Here is a 17670-nt window from a genome sequence, read left to right as displayed (position 1 = left end):
ATGTTACAGGACCGGGGGAGTCTTGGAAAGCGGCGCCATGTGAACTGGACAGCGACTGCCCTATGAACCAAAGAACCCCTGTCAGTGAAATGTTGGATTATCCCCTCCTTATGAGACGGGATTAACATAGCTTTCCCATACTGCAAATTCCTGCTACTGACACTTTAAATAATGTGTTCTAAACCGAAATGATGGCTTTGGAACTAATTAAAATATCAATGTTGTGTCGAAAGGTTCCCCATCATCTTTTAGGGTAAATGCATTGTTTATAAAATAAAATAAGCTACTGTTGTGTTGTGTTGACAGAAACAAGTGACAAATACCAATTCATTATAAACACAGAGTTTTCATTAAGTTGAACAGGCGACAATGGAGGATCAGTTCAAACGTTCTTTATTGATGTGTGTGGACTCTTCATAGCAGTTTAACAACCAATTGTCACTGATGGTTCAAGAGACTTTGCTGCTCATAGATTTGGCCACTCATACACTGTTTGACCACTCCCTATTTAAACTAATATTTCGTAATAATAATTTATCATTTTTAACACTTGGACATAACAAAAAACTATCAAATTCACAGCTGGGCGATCGCTGAAGCGAAACTCAGAATTGCATACGGGTACAAATAATCACAGTCTCAAAATCTAATACAGATAGAAAATTAAAAACACTTAGGGGGCATTAATGAGCACACGCACACGGACTGATTGTCTCTTAGAGCTAATGTCTTATAAACAGTTTTCTTAAATAAAATAGTGCATCCAGGTTCGCCTCGGGGGGCGCGCGCACACGCACACGCACACGCACGCACACACACACGCACGCACGCACGCACACACACACACACACACACACACACACACACACACACACACACACACACACACACACACACAATGCTTTGATCAAAGGGTCCCCTTCAGCTTGCCAACCAAGAGGAGAGAAGAGGGGAGTCTTATAAGAAGCTTAGCCAAAGCTGACCCATTCCACACGCTTAACCAAGGGCTGGATCTTCTCTTGATCATTTTCTTCTTGGGTAACAATTTTGTTCCATGTCCTTGATCAAAGTTAAGGAGAGTTCGCTCTGAATTTTCAATAAGTTAACCCAACAGGTATGAAAAACCGACCGGCAGTTACCCTCTTGTGCTGCCCGAGGTATAGGCCTATGACGTTCAGACCAGTGGTTGGAAAGCATGTCCCTTTTGGCAACCGATTGCCAACCAGGGCATATCACCTGACATTTGAAAATATTGTGGTAAAATCATGTCTCTCTTTTCTTCTCACAACACTTGAAATTTCCACGATGATGTCTGGTCTTTGTAATCCAAACAGTCTGCGTTGAAGTTCAGTTTCCATGCAGACGCGGTTTGGTCCTTATAATCCAGGCAGTCTGCTGGACCACTAAAGCCCAGCCCTGCGGCCCCATACCCCGGCGTGGAGAGGGAGGACGCTGGGCTAAGATGGCTAGAGACCCCGTTAGTGCCCATTGGGCTCATGGTAGAGCCTGCCGTGGATAGCTGGTGGTGCATAGGCGTAAGGTAAGACCCGCAATCCATCCCACTGAAATACGAGGAGGATCCTGTGTAGCCTTGGCTGTATCCTGACGCTTGTGTGTAGGTCATGGGGTAGGACCGCTGCATGCATGAGGAGGAGGAGGTAGAGAGTGGATCTGAGAGAGGGGAGATGGAGGCAGGGCTCCAGATTGACACCGGGGCAGTGCTGCTGCTCACGGCCGGGATTGAGGTGCTGGAGGGCGGCGTGAACTGGCCGCTAGCGCCGCTCTCGGAGCTGGCCTCTCTGATCGGAGAACTTTTCTTTTTTACAGGCCTGGCCTTGCTCTGGGTGCCACTCTGAGATTGTTGAGCCTGTTGGCGACACTTGGCCCTCCGGTTCTTAAACCATACCTGCAGAAGAAAATCAACTTGTAAATATCACTTGTCTGTATTTACTATTTTGATCAATCTGTAGGCCGTAAAATGGATCCTATAACTCTTCATAAAACTCGTCATGTTATTGGTTAGTAATAGCCAGGTACTGTAATTCCAACCCACTATACGACTTACGTCTATACAATTTCACTGTCTTCCTGACGTGATGTTTGACACAAATATTGTGATAGGCCAACAACTAAGAGGGCTAGTTTCGGGCGTTATAGTAACGTTATAGTAACGCGTTATAATGCGTTATAGTTCTGCGAAAGACGCGTTATAGTATAATAATGCGTTATAGTTATGTGAAAGAAGAGGCTGCTATTGACAAGAAGATGAGCACTTCATGAGTCGAGAGGACACTCTCCCTGAAGTGGTGTCTGAGTGCTTGACTTCTCAAGCATAAATTAATGAGTTCTGGGGACCCTTGCGCAAAACGAAACAGCAGACGGACATATATGTTTAGCGTATACGCATAGGCCCGGAGACTCACCTGAACTCGAGACTCGGGTAGATTTATCTTCAAGGCCACCTCCTCGCGCATAAAGATGTCGGGATAGCGCGTCTTGGCGAACAGGTTCTCCAGAATGTCCAGCTGAGCGCGCGTAAAGGTCGTTCTCTCGCGCCTCTGTTTACGATTTGCTGTGGGGAAAAAAGTCCAGGCGTTAAGTCAACATTATTTGAAAGACTTTGCAAGCACTCATGAAGACATTGACATGTCTTTAAATCTTTGCTTGATTTGATGAAATTTCAGAATGTTAATATTGCAATTGCTGAGACATAAATTAACATAAGCCTTTCTTTGTAATTACAGAGGAAACATATTATGGTGTGTAAATGTAGCCTACAAAATTACGCTCAGAGAATTAAAAAATGTACAAAATATCCTCTTACAGTTTGGACAATTTATTAGCTTTAAACAAGAGCGGAATAGTGCTTTATAAAGCTGGTGAAATATTACATGATTGCAAAAATACTGCACACTTTCATGAATACATGTTAAACGTATAATTCCAACTTTGTTGTAGGCTATATTTACTTTGCTATCACTATCACTTTATTGCATTACTATTCATTGAAAACTGACACGATATTTAGAATAGGCGATATGCCTATCACCGATTGAGGAATAGGTTATGTTTGTAAGAATAAAGTATTTCGTGCTCTTACATGGATATCCTACAGACGGATGTAGCAGGTCCATCCCGGAGGCAGATAAACTAAGTCCGTTGACTGTGTATGGTGGTTGCTTCAGATACGACATCATGTTAGCGGCTGGGCGAAGGACAAAATTTGAGAAAATTTTGAAATCAAAAAGCGTCAAAAGGCTATTAAAGTCCTTAGTACTTCTGTCTTCTGTTTTCACCTTGTCCAAAACCTTCACAGGATACAACACAGAGGGAAAAGACAGTTGTTTTGGTTAGAAGGTACGTCCTTGGTTATTCGTTGAGTGCACTATACGCAGCGAGGTGAATTTAAAAACTGAGCGTCGCCTTGCAAGCGCAGCACTCTTAAAGCCGACCCAGACCCCCAGCTGTCCTCGTGGACTGAAGATGCTCTGTCTGTCTGACAAACGCTTGTGCCATACTACCCCCACCTCCCCACTCCATCCTCACACTCACTCACACACACACACACACACACACACACACACACACACACACACACACACACACACACACACACACACACACACACACACCGCTCATCTTCACCCACCACACACAGTACCACAAACCACCACCAAAAAAACATCCCATTATTGCAGCATGCCCTCTCCGAGAACAAAACATTGTCGTTAAAATGCGCACATACATTGGGCCCCAACCAGGCGCACGATTAGCATAGTAGCCACAGGTTAGGAGCAGCTAATTGTCTCCAGAATAGACGGCCTGATTGGGGGCCATTTGCAAAGACAAAGGCCACTGTTGACCAGATAAATAATGCTGATAACAAAAGAGCCTTTGGGGGACAAACAAAGAGACAATACTGTAAACTCAGCGCTCTCCATTTTGAGGCAATGAAACTAGCACAGCATCTTACATTCTATCTAAAGCCTTTGTCTGTTATAATGGCTAAATCTCTTGTACATTTAAATGTGAAGGAATTAAAATGTGAACAGCAATTTCGTAAATAACTAGAAACTTAGGGGAACTCTCCAAATTGCAATTCCAACCGACATTATTGACAATTCCTGGGCGATTTCCACCTAATTAATTGCTCCCGGTAATTAGATTTGGGTGGTGAGACTATCGAAAAGTGTTGATTAGCAAAGACCACTTCATCTTAGTCTAAACAAACGAGCACTCAACCTGCAATTAAGAATGTATCACATTTCTCTCCTACAGTCGTCCTTTTCAGTAGAGATACGTGCTATTGCCTTTTGTCGACCTACATACAGCCAACATTTTTCTTCTAAATCATACAACTGCAAAATAAACACGTGTTGGGACACAAACATAAATGCGCAACCTATATGGCGTACACAGAATTAAAAACAATTCTCCATTATCTAAATAGGCCTGACCGTCAATAAAACCATAAGACTGTTTAGGAACAGGAAACAATTTCTTGCCCCGGGATATCCCACCTTAAGTGGTGCGAAAATATATTAATTATTGGCTGTACCTGTTGGTCTGGGCTATAGCCTACAACTTGTTGTTGACCCCTTTGATCAAAGACGAAAAAAACTAAATGTATCCTATTATTAGCACCTATAACGACTACATGTATATATTATGATATATCTAGGCTATTGCAATTGAAAGTTTCTTCAATAAGATAGCAACAAAACAAAAAAGCTATATAAAAAAGCTAAGTTATTAAATGGGTTGCCCTATATGTTCCCATGTACGCCTATGGTCTAGGCAATAACATGTACGCAATATGGTCCAGGCAATAACAATGTAATGAAAAATACCATATGGCTACATAACTAATATTCAACCGAAATAACAAATGAAGAGAATCATTTTGCATATAAAATGTATATGAATTGTTATAGGTCTACTTGAAAAAAGTAAAGATTCATTCTAACCAAGGCCTCGCATTAAATTAAAACCAGACTACACCTACCTGTGGAACAGAAGTTAGTGAGTGACTCCCTCCCCTGCACGTGTACCAGCCTATGAGACCTCATACGTTTTATAACGGCCACCCTACTCAATCTGTCTCTTTTTTCACCCAGACCTCATCTACCGGTTGCTCCACATCCGTTCAATAATAATTACCCCGTCCAAGAATTAATTATTATTGCCCACAAGTTTTTTTTTCTTCTTTTTTTTTTAAGAAATTAACGAGATAATCCGGACGGCACGCGCTGCCCTGATTACAGGACGCTAGCCGCGACTCCGCGCGCTCCGCATTCGGGCTGATTAATTTTCTGCGTCACGAAAATAAAACAAAGGCTGGCATTGTGTTTATTAAGCCAGCTGACTGCCAGACAACCCCCCTCCTCTTACTCACTTTCCCAAACTGATTCAGGCACCATTATAATAATAATAGCCTAACAATAATAATAATAATAATAATGATAATAATGATAATAATAACATTATAATAGCAGTGATATTAATAACAACTTATAAATGGCAATAATAACAAATTTAATAATGATATAATCATAAGAAAAGGGATACATAATATGTATAATGACTATATTAATTATATTGTCTATTGTTATGATCATTATTATTATTATTATTATTACTAATAATAATAATAATCATCATCATCATCATATTAATACCCGTATAATAATAATAACAACAACAACAACAACAACAACAATAATAATAATAATAATAATGTTATTTTAGGCCTATATATTTTGTATCATTCATACGACAGTATCATTCAACTTTTCTTTTTTTTTTTAGGTCCACTTCGATTTTCATGGAACAGCAGAAACAACACAAAGCAAAATAAAAGCAAGGTCTTGGACTGTTTGAATACTGAAGTGCATGCGCTCAGCTCCGAGTGCTCCCATGCCCATCTGCTGACACCATGCACCAGTGCAGCCGACATGGCCAGAAAGAGAAAGAGGTGAGGGGTGGAAAAAAGTTTCTTTTTAAACACGCCTCCCCAATTATCGCGTCCTATGCGGAGGTATTTCCATCGCAAAAAGCACTTGGTGGTATTTGAAAGCGAAGTAGGCCTAAATACACGATAATAGACTAGCCTAATGAAAATATGAAATAATATCAAGGATGAAGATTAAGATGACAGTTTCGCAGTCCAAGTGTGAATTCTACAGTTTAGTGGACATGGAGGAGAATGGAATTAGAATGAGAAAATAACTGCGTAAAACTAGCCTAAGCAATTTCGGCAAGCGGAACATTTCACCGCAAATCTGAATTTCCATGCATACATTTGTAAATATTTGCAATCTGACGAACAGACTTTGCACTTGCCTGATCTGAATCGTCGGTCTTCAGCGTTCCACTCAACACAGACACTTTGGGAAATTATAATCTGAATGGGCAAAGTTATAGTCAGGTGATTTAGTTGTACAACGTCGTGGATTCTTGCCTTCGTGTTAGGGTTTCAGATGACGTGAACGAGTGTTGCTCATTTTAATCAGTGGGAGATTTGCTAAATAATCTCGACAGCCAATGGAATTAAGCGAAATAAATGATGAGGAATGATGTGAGAGACGTTCCGTGCGACGTACTGAAATACCACCCAGCCGATTCAATGTTCTTTTGGACTGTTGTGATTCTCTTTATTGCAGCCTGTATCATTTTCAGTTCCTAATAACTGTCGAGAAGGGCTCGCTCTAGGATGAGTGCTCCACTGACACTCTCCACTGCGCGCCTCTGAGGTGACGTTGACGAGCTACAGAGCAATCAAACGATCAATTATACCAACAAGCGTTTCACACATTTAACCAGTCCCTGAGGTATAGGACCAATGAGACTATTCCGAAATTAAGCAGCCTATGAAAGCGGTTACTGTAGCTATTACTTCAGGCTATTTGTTTTCTTTAGGCCTATATTAGGCTACACTGTTTTACACAAACTCAATTTGAAATTCTAATTATCATCTACTGAGATGCCTCAATAGGAAATATAAGAGATGGATTAATTTATGCATGTGTAACTGCAAGAATACAGTTGATCTGTCTCCTGCTTATTTATTTGTGAGGAATAGCAAGACCTTGCTGTGAGGATTGAAAATACGAATTATTAGGGACTTATCATGGTTTGGTAAATGTAAACCTCTAGAAATGTAACCCCCCCCCCCCCCCCACACACACACACACACAAACACACACACACACACACACACACACACACACACACACACACACACACACACACACGGACACACTGACACACACACATTTGTGACAACAAACTTGAATTGAACTCAAACGCAATATAAACGCAAAACCTTTGCCTTCACCTATCATACTCCGCTTGGTTTTTATGTGTTGTGTTTATGCATTAGCTTACACATCATTCATAGTTCATCCATAGCCTTTCCTTTGACTTCATTTTCAAAGGCATGCGGGGAAAAACATTTTTTCAATTCCATAAACAAAACATTACATTTTTTGACATTTAGAAGGTTTTCTGAAAGCGCCCTTTCCACTCAGTTAGAATTCGTCCTGCGTGTCTGAGAACACAAACGCTACTTTTTATTATTCCTCTTCCCCACGTCTCCCCGTTCACCCCCTCCCTCTATCCCCACTTCGCTATTTCTGTCCTAGGGGACAGGTTGCGTTTTGGGGGGATTAGCGTCTGAATTTGATTAGCAAGCAAGCAGGCTAATTGTTACCAGTGCTCTTTTCACTGTCTTGTCACTGCATTCGTGTACTGGTTGCCGGGCTCATTTTATTTCTATGGTCGGGCTATTAATGGAACATTTTCAGACGGTGCTCGTTTTTTAAAGCCCCTTCTGATTTGTTTTATCCCAAATATTACTTAACTCTATGTAAACTGTTTATCTTACCCGGTGAACTGGTGAATTTCTGTTTTGAATAAATGGCCTTACAAAACAAATGAGATTTATTTATTTTTTACAATCGATTGTAAATTACTTGGCTGGAAACTAAATATCTCCTAGATCATCAATATTATGCCTATGTGATATTATCATTCATTAAATAGAGGGCAGTTTGATTAATATCAAGTCCTTAGCCTATACACGTATTCCTTAGTGCTAAATGATTAGATAAAAGACTAATAGGCAACATTTAATATTTCGTTTCACTCTCTCAGAGCCGTGAAGCACTATTGCTCTTGGCTCGCGCTGTGTCCTTTCATCTCGTGCTCTGATATATAATTCATCGGTAAATATCACACAGCCCCGGGGAGTGCTCGCGCTAAACGGAGGTCTGATTGTAAAAGGTGAACGCGCTTGTTAACGTCTGTGGCAATATGCCCTCCCCCTTTCCCCGGGCCAATTGAGGGAGTCACGGTTTCTCCTGCTGTTAGGGAGACGAATTGGGGACTAAGAATCGTGGGACTGGGATAGAGAGACTCACAGTAGCCTATTACTTGATACATGGAATAGACCTTATATAAATGTTTCTTTCCCAATGTTTTATGAAATCCAATTTATTGTGTCACTATTATAATGCTCAATCAATGTCATATCTTATCAATATAATTATCATTACTATTATTAGTAGTAGTAGTAGTACTAGTAGGATAGTATTGGTAGTAGGCCTAGTAGTAGTAGTAGTAACAGCAGCAGCAGCAGTAGCAGTAGTAGTAGTAGTAGTAGCAGTAGTGGTAGTATTATTACAAAAAAATAATTGATTTAGTGACATTTCAAATTATTTTCAATTGGCTTGAATAGACTCAATTGTATCCAAATCAATACAACATCCACTATGGCTAAACTTATTCAATGGAGTTCAGCTGTCCACCCCAAGGTCAGATCAATGTCTTGGCCTACTCACCCAACCCCATCTGTCACACACTCGCAGCACACAGACACACTCACACACCCACACCCACACACACACACACACACACACACCCACACACACACAAACACACCCACACACACACACACACACACACACACACACACACACACACACACACACACACACACACCAACAAACAACTGATGAATAGTTATGGATCTATTCATAAACATTGTGATAGCGACAAGTATTGATGGCTCTACAGTGAGGAATAGTATTCAAGTATTGAACCATCAATAGACAAACCCTGTTATACAGCAGGTGGTTACACCCAAAGTAGATGAAGCTAGCTAACCTCTGCCTGTTTTAAAGCGTCCCTCATAGCATCCCTTTATAGCATGAATCCCAACTGTCTATTGGCTCCAATCCATCCCTCCCCTCTCCACTGCAAATCAGATAAAAATAAAATAAAATAAAATTCTATTTGTCATGTACATCGCATACAGCTGTAATTGACATCGTGAAATGCTTTGGGATCTTGCTCCTCGCTCAACAACAACAGTCAACACAATCAACTAGTCAACAATACAATATAATATAGTAATAAAAAAGTGACAATACTACTAGTGCAAGAATGTGCAATAATGTCAGGTGTGCAACTCTTCCCCAAGTCATTGTTGTTGTGAATGATTATGTGTTCTCAATCTAATTATTTGGTATAGTAGGCCAGATAGTCTGCCATCTCTCCTCCTCCCCCTCATTGGCCCTCTCCTCATGACAGGGGTGGGGCCAGATGACTGACAGATGGGCCCTTGGGACAAACTCAAATTACTATTATCACAACAATTATTATAGCAACACACACACACACACACACACACACACACACACACACACACACACACACACACACACACACACACTTTTTAAAATACTTTATTTGGGTATGTTTTATTTAATCTGGGTTTTATTTTTAAAGAATAACATTTAAAGGACCAGTGTATACATACATACACATATATACATACAACATACTGTATACAGAGTGTCTCTGGGAGGTAGGAATGCCTCGTCCCTGCTGGTACCTCGTTAACCTCCCAGGGCATACGGGTAGTGTTGGGCCCACTGAGAGGCCTTAAACATGGGCAGTGGTCTGCAGGGTCTAGCCCCTGGGGGCCCCGGACCCCCACAGGGAGAGGGGAGGAGGGAGGCGGGACAGAGGAGGGCCAAACAAAAACACAACCTGAGATCCCCTCAGCAAACAGCCCACCTACTGACACACAGCATCTGGAGGCAGCACACATCCCCCTATTCACATTCTGATGTCACGGACCGCCCACCAAACAACACACACACACACACACACACACACACACACACACACACACACACACACACACACACACACACACACACACACACAGCCTCATGCCTCACACCTATACACACACTCAGACACCTAAATACGCTCCACGTACAAATGGAAAGCCAAATACCCCCCCACACACACACCACACACACACCACACACACACACACACCACACACACACCACACACACACACACACACACACACACACACACACACACACACACACACACACACACACATTCTGAATGGGGAGGAATCAACAGGTTTTATTGATTCAAAGTGATAGAGACCCAAAGAGTTGAGTAGAGCTCTGGTCACTTTGGAAGAGTTTCATTTTCACATGAAAATATTTTTCTTATTCCACCTGCTCATCTCCTTAAAACACTAATTTGCCATGTAGTATATGTTGTTACTTAAGTAAATTAGAGGTTGTATGTTATATTTATTGTTGTTTTTGTAACAATAAACTGCGACTTGGAAAAAGAGCATGGGCCAGGAACAAAAAGAAGGAGATAATGAGAGAGTGAGAGAGATGGAGGAGGAGTGTAAAGTTAATCCAGTTTGAATCGTTGGGTCTGGCTGCAGGCATGACACTGAAAACTGTTTTTATTTTCTTTCTTTTCTCTTCAAATTTGCTCTCCCCTCTCCCTCTCTTTTCTCTTCCTCCTGTGCTCTCGCTATTTTTCTGCCTCCTTATCCTTTTTAATTAGAGGGGCTATTCTGCTGCATAGAGGGCCTTAATCCCCTACTGACCAACAATGCAAAAAGCCAGCCTTTGAACAGCCGACCTGCACCCCTGCCCCTAACTCCCCCACCACTCAGAACACTGCCCAAACACTCCATGGCTCCCACCATTGGGAAAACTAGGTCTGCCCTCTTTTCCAACTTCTCCTGCCTCTCGGACAAAGCACAGAGGGGATCCAGTCCAAAGAGAAAGTCCATGAAAGACGTTAGAATCCGTTTCAGTTAGATCAGTCAAACAGCAAAGTAAATGTCTGCTACTGGGCAAGAGGATATTTAAAAAAAGATAAAAGATATCAAGTTTTTTTGTTGTATTTTTTTTTTTTTACAGGTTAAATGTTTACAGCAATATGTACCTATGGACAGAGAGCTCTAATCTGGACAACTTTACATCATCACGTTTACAGTGTGAGGAAAAAGAAAAGAAAGGGGAAACAAGGGGTTAAACAGGTGATCATTTATCCAGGGGCGGGGAATAAAGGAGGTGATTTTCTGTATTTGATTAAATAAAAACCAACCCCTACTGCATGGCCTTTGTTGTTTTAATAGGAAACTGAAAAAAAGGGTTAGAGGCCAAGCTACGCAGAGAGGGGAATAGGGTTTTAGAAGACTCCCTCCACACGTACATTCCCCCCATCAGACCCAATTTACATATGTATTAACATCTCATATTGTGATGGCGAGGTCTATTAATGTTGACCCTCATTGTTAAATGCATAGTTAGTAGATAACAGTGTCCTGTCATTACTTGCAAATAACTGCCAAATTGAGAATGGAAGTCAGTGTAAAAGAAAGGAGAGGAGATGGGGGGTGTTAAATGTCTCTCTACACCACTGATAACAAGGCTAAATGCATATCATAAAAGCATGTTATTAAGCAATCATGAACCACTGTATCCACATACTCTACAGAGCATAGTCCTACTGCCCTGCTACAATCCAGTAATGCACAAATGATAATTGCCTTGCCAATGTTAATATAGATTATTACTATATTCAAATCTGAACAAATAAAAGTGGTCACTTTGCATGTAGGCAACTAGGAATAGATTCATTTAGCATTGAATGTCTGTTTAATAACCCTGAAAAACCCATATCTAACACACACACATATAGCTGATAAGTCTACCAAGTAAAAGTTTGACAAATTGCCAATGTAGTACAATGACAACCCTCCTACTCTGGATATTATGACTGTTTGCTCCTGGTTGGTACAGGCTGATTCTGCTGGCTCCCTACCACCTCATACAGGCAGGGAAACACAGGCTAGCTAGCCAAACACTGGGCACTCCGTTAATCACACCACCAATATTTCCATAGCAGGCAATTAGCATCCAGCTTTTATGTGCTGGAAATGGCTGAGGCAGAGAAGGAGAGAGTTGGGGAGAGAGGCAGAGTAACACACAGGGAGAATAAAAGAGCAATTAAGATGTTGGGTGAGAGGAGGACAGAGGCAGGCTGTCTGTTGCTGTGTGATTTGAGGCTTGCAAAACCAGTAATTAGCCCTTCATTGTGAGATAATGGACTTGGCCGTTTCCCCTGTTTCTCTGAGCGGCCACGCCGACCTGACCTACAAGGGGTCAAAGGGCACCATGTGCAGTTTGCCTTCTGTGTGTGTGTGTGTGTGTGTGTGTGTGTGTGTGTGTGTGCGTGTGTGTGTGTGTGCATGGTACATAGTCATTGAATTTTGTTGAATTTCCTCATTGACTCATTCATGTGCATACAGTAGCTGATGTTTTTACATCAGTTTTTCTATTGTTTCAGTACTGGGAACCAATATCCTCCGAAAGATCTGTCAGTAGACAAGACAACTCATTAGCCAAGAACTAATGAGGTGGATGTGTGTGTGTGTGTGTGTGTGTGTGTGTGTGTGTGTGTGTGTGTGTGTGTGTGTGTGTGTGTGTGTGTGTGTGTGTGTGTGTGTGTGTGTGAGTGACAGCACGCTCCTGTAGATTCTTCCTCTACAACATCAGAAGGATACGTCCATTCCTCACCAGAGAAGTAACACAACTCTTGGTCTAGACACTTGTGATCTCTCACCTTGACTACTGGCCGGGCTCCCCGCCTCCGCCTTCAGGCCTCTGCAGCTCATCCAGAACGCTGCCGCCCGTCTGCTGTTCAATCTCCCCAAATTCTCCCATGTCATCCCCCTCCTTCCACCCTTCACTAGCTCCCGGTAGCACCTTGAATTAGATTCAAGACCCTGGTGCTCGCCTTCCGGGCGGCAAAGGGAACAGCCCCTCCCTACTTGAAAGCAATGGTCAGTCCCCAAACCCCTGCCCGATCACTTCGCTCTCCCACCTCGGCTGGCCGCCTGGCACCGCCGCCTCTACATGGATGCAGCAGTCGCGCTACTCGGTCACAGCTTTTCACTGTCCTGGCGCCCCGCTGGTGGAACGAGCTTCCCACTGCTGTCAGGACTGCAGAGTCACAACCCATCTTCCGCCATAGACTGAAGACCCATGTCTTCAGGCTACATCTTAACTGTCCCTCCTAAAGACCTCTTCATCCCCACTATCCCTCCTGTACAAGTTTCGCTACTGTAAATAAATTAATAAAATAATAAAATAATAATAATAATAATAATAATAATAATACTTCTAGAATTGTGACTGCCAATAGCCTCTGGTCGTAGCATAGATTACTTTTTCTTATGATGATTTATAGATGACACGGTGTGTGTGTGTGTGTGTGTGTGTGTGTGTGTGTGTGTGTGTGTGTGTGTGTGTGTGTGTGTGTGTGTGTGTGTGTGTGTGTGTGTGTGTGTGTGTGTGTAGTAAGTAAAGGTGCTCGCGTATGTGTGTTAGTATCTAAACACGTTTCCTTGGAAAACGGTTTAGGTTGTCAAGTTACAGCCTGGCTCTCACTCCAGAGCGTAGGAGTCATCCCCCCACCATCACACCCGGGCCTATCACTCTCTGCTCCCGCCATCTTTTGAAGCCCAGTAATCTGTGAACCCTGAATCATAAGCTTGGGTAAAGCTATGTAATACGGGTAATTCGATGAAGCAGTATTTTCCTGGTGAGAGGCAAAATCCTGTTGACTATTCAGGGATTGAATCGTCCAACAGTAATGCCATTAGACCAGTGCCACGGATTCCTCCGAAAATGCTGTTTAATTGCCAGTAGCCATCCATTGTTTGGTGACGGGTAAACACTAGCTTGGGGGGGGAGGATTCAGCAAGGAAGCGTGTGAAAAAGATGGCCCCCTTGGCTTCAGCCAATCGGCGTTGAGAGACGGATTTACTCAGGCTTGCTGAAGCCCAAGCCTCCAAAGTGGCAGAGGCAATAGCTTAGCTAAAGTCTTCAAGAGAATAAACCCAGACTAACTCTTCCCTTTTAATACAGGATTTGTTCAACAATGCGATTTAGGGGGTGTCTATTCAGTGCGCCTGTTTTTTTTTTTTGAGTGGCGGGGTCTTTAAGGATCAAGCCTTGTTGCTCACATTTGTTAGTGGAGGCTCAGAGCTTGTTACTCACGTTCGTTGAGCGGTTTATATTGTGTTTGTCTATGATTTTTCGTATACATGCATAGCTCTAAGTCTTACAACCTGTTATCATGAAAACACTCAACCCACACCCAAAGGCTCAGGAGCTATACTGTGAATCACATTGTCTTCTACCATGCCTATGCCTGAATGTTGGTGTTTTACCAAACAAAAAACAAAAACACATATTTTCTTCTTTTCTTACAATTGTTCAATTCTTAATTCACTGCACATCGATTCATGCCCACAGAAAGTGTCCTCTGAGCTTCCAGCCCCCTGGTCTCCCCCGGCCCTGTCCTGGGGGATGTAGATTGGATGTGAGAGGTGTGATGGCCGTGACTGCCCTCTATTGTGAGGTGGTGCCTGCGATACGAGCAGCACTGCCACACCAGACACTGATTCGCTCTGACACTGCGTCCAGGAGGCAAAGAGAATCTTTTCTTTTGCTCCTTTTCTCGCCCCTCTAAAAGTAAAAAGAGGGCCTTTTTGTAGACAGGCCCTCCTCCCTCCCTTCTCCTTTCTCCAACCCCCCTTTTCCTCTGAACTGGTGCTCTTGTGCTCCTCGGTCTCTCTTCCTCCTCCTCCTCCTCCTCCTCCTCCTCTCTCCCTCCCTCCCTCCCTTCTCATTTTTTCTTTCCATCCTTTTCATCAAGAGAAAAGGAACAGGAGGCAAGCTGAAGGGGGACCCTCACTCTTTCCTTCTCTCTCTCTCCTCCTTTTCTCCCTCTCTCTCTTTCTCTCCTCCTCTCTCTCTCTCTCCCTCTTTCACCAATACTTTTTCTCTAACAATTAGCTTGATTTACAGCTGGTGTCACTTGTTGTCTATGGCTCAGACAATTATGCTAACAGCCATTGAATCCTTTTCTCCTTCCCTGAGGCTGAGACCCTGCTACATACTGAGACCAATGGCAGGTCCTGGGACACACACACTGCCACATACTGAACCCTGTTACTATGCCCAGGGCTATGATCCCATACTGCACAAATACTGCCCCTCAATCTTGTACCAATTCAATTGATCAAGCTTAGAACACATGTTCGTTGACCGAGGCTGCACATGTGTACATGGTACATGTACCTGGTCCTGAATGTGTGTGTGCAGTGTGTGTGTAAGTATCACAGGTGCCACCAGTTGCCATTGTAATCAAGCAAGGTTTGATTTCATTGGACCATTGGACTCAATGAGTGGTACACCTAGATGATATTTATACCCCTGCTCCTTCTGTTTGCAACGCAAGTGGAAGACTGGAGATTGAGGCAAGTCTCTACTTCGTATTGCTCCACCCAGTCACAACCGTCTGTCACCTTTTCACCTTGTGACATGACGCCATCCTTGAGCTTATGTCATTCTGTCTTAACAGTAGCAGTGCCGCACAGAAGGCCTTTATCAAGAAGTACTTGAGCCTAAACGTTGTCATTGGATAATGACGGCTCTTGCACGGAAGAGGCTGGGAGGAGCCTTATTGGAATATAATTAATCGATTAATCTGCTGTGCCGATCGCCACAGGAACGTGGACTCCCCGATCCCCTTAATGGAACCACTAATGACGAGCTCCATTAGTTTAATGTCTGCTTTTATCGTTCTCCCTTTGGGTGACTGTTGCATTTCATTAGCCATGTCTGCCTCATATCTCACTTTGCAACCCAGAGGAAATTGTGAAGGGATTAATTTTGTGATGGACCCCCTGCCTCCCCCCTCCTCCTCCCCCCCTGCCCCCCCCCCCCCCCCCCCCCCCCCCCGCTCGCCTCCCCCCTCCGCTCTCCCTCCCCCCTCAGCCCAGCTCCCAGCCCAGCCAGGGACCCAGGAGGAATACTGTCTTTGTCATCCTGCCGTTTCAGAGTTGAAGAACAAGAGAAGTTTAATCCTCATTGTCCAGGAGACTGGGGGGTTCGCCGGCTGTAAAATGATCCAACTGGTCTGGGCTAATCCCCTCCTAACCCCCACCCCCCAGGCCTGAACCCCCCAGCCCCAGCCCCAGCCCAGGCCCTAGTCCTGCCACAATACCACTGCTCTCTCTCAGCTGCATGCTCACAGAGAAAGAGAGACCTCTAAAGAAGAGATAGAAGGAAAAAAACAGGGTGCATATAGAGGGGTGAGAGGGTAGTGATGCAAGAGGGAGCGTGAACCAGACACATTCTTGCATACAAATATATACATACAGTACAGTACACTCATACAGTACATACACACACACTCACACACCCGCACACACCCACACACACACACACACACCCACACACACACACACACACACACACACACACCCACCCACACACACACACACACACTCACACACACACACACACACACACACACACACACACACACACACACACACACACTCACACACACACACACACACACACACACACACACACACACACACACACACACACACACACTCACTCACTCACACATATGCCCATGTACTTGGATCTTACTAGGATCACCTCATTCTGTGTGAGTGTGACTATATCAGTGGTTTAAGTAATTTAAGCTAATCACCTGTATTTAAGCTAAGGCCAATCCACTTGGGCTAAGTATCCTCTCTCCTTCATTGACTCCATATCTCCCTGGGGATGTGTCAATCATCAGACTGATTTGTACTAGTTAGCATAGCTTGTTATAGCCCTGAGACCAGGAGAGAGAGAAAGAGAGAGAGAGAGAGAGAGAGAGAGAGAGAGAGAGAGAGAGAGAGAGAGAGAGAATGAGAAAGGGTGTGTGTGTGCGTGCATGCGTACATGCATACGTGCATGGGTGCGTGTGTGTTGAGGTAGTATTTTCGAATGTGTGACTACTGATAAGCCAGTTATAGCTAGGGTCAATCGCTTGTGAGTGGCAGAGGTTATGAGAGGCTTATTCCTGTTTGCTTTTCATGGGTGCCTGTTGGGACAGCCAGACAGACACATGGGTTTCACAAATTTGATGGGAACCTCCATGTCATAAATGCTCCTCCCTCATAATTTTTTGCCCCAATGCCCCCCCGAATCCACACCTTTCAAATGTGCTACTATTTGCCATTTACCCTGTTTCTTTCTCCTTCTCTCTCCATCCTTCTCTCTCCCCACCCTTCTCTCTCCCCACCTCCCTCTCCCCACCTCTCCCTTTCCCCACCAGTCTCAGTCTCTTTTTCTTTCTCTCTCCTCCTCCCTGAGTGACAGCTCAATACCCAGCTCTCCCAGGCTTATCTAGCCTCAGCAGATGGTTGACTTGGATCACTGTTCATACGCCACGATCTGGAGAGGTGATAAAGACAGCT

General features: G+C 43.5%; 1 protein-coding gene across 1 annotated transcript; it reads right to left on the bottom strand.

The window, feature by feature from the left end:
• Window positions 1–1282: 1282 nt before the first annotated feature.
• On the bottom strand, window positions 1283–3197 carry LOC310817680 (homeobox protein OTX2-like; the record flags this gene model as incomplete). Its single annotated transcript, XM_083688339.1, has 3 exons — window positions 1283–1906; window positions 2424–2572; window positions 3101–3197. 3 exons carry the CDS (start codon window positions 3195–3197, stop codon window positions 1283–1285), a joined length of 870 nt encoding a protein of 289 aa, XP_083544465.1.
• Window positions 3198–17670: the final 14473 nt, after the last annotated feature.

This window comes from Argentina silus (assembly GCF_951799395.1).
Source record: "Argentina silus genome assembly, chromosome: 17".
NCBI lineage: Eukaryota > Metazoa > Chordata > Actinopteri > Argentiniformes > Argentinidae > Argentina > Argentina silus.
This window is presented reverse-complemented; position numbering and strand designations above follow the sequence as displayed.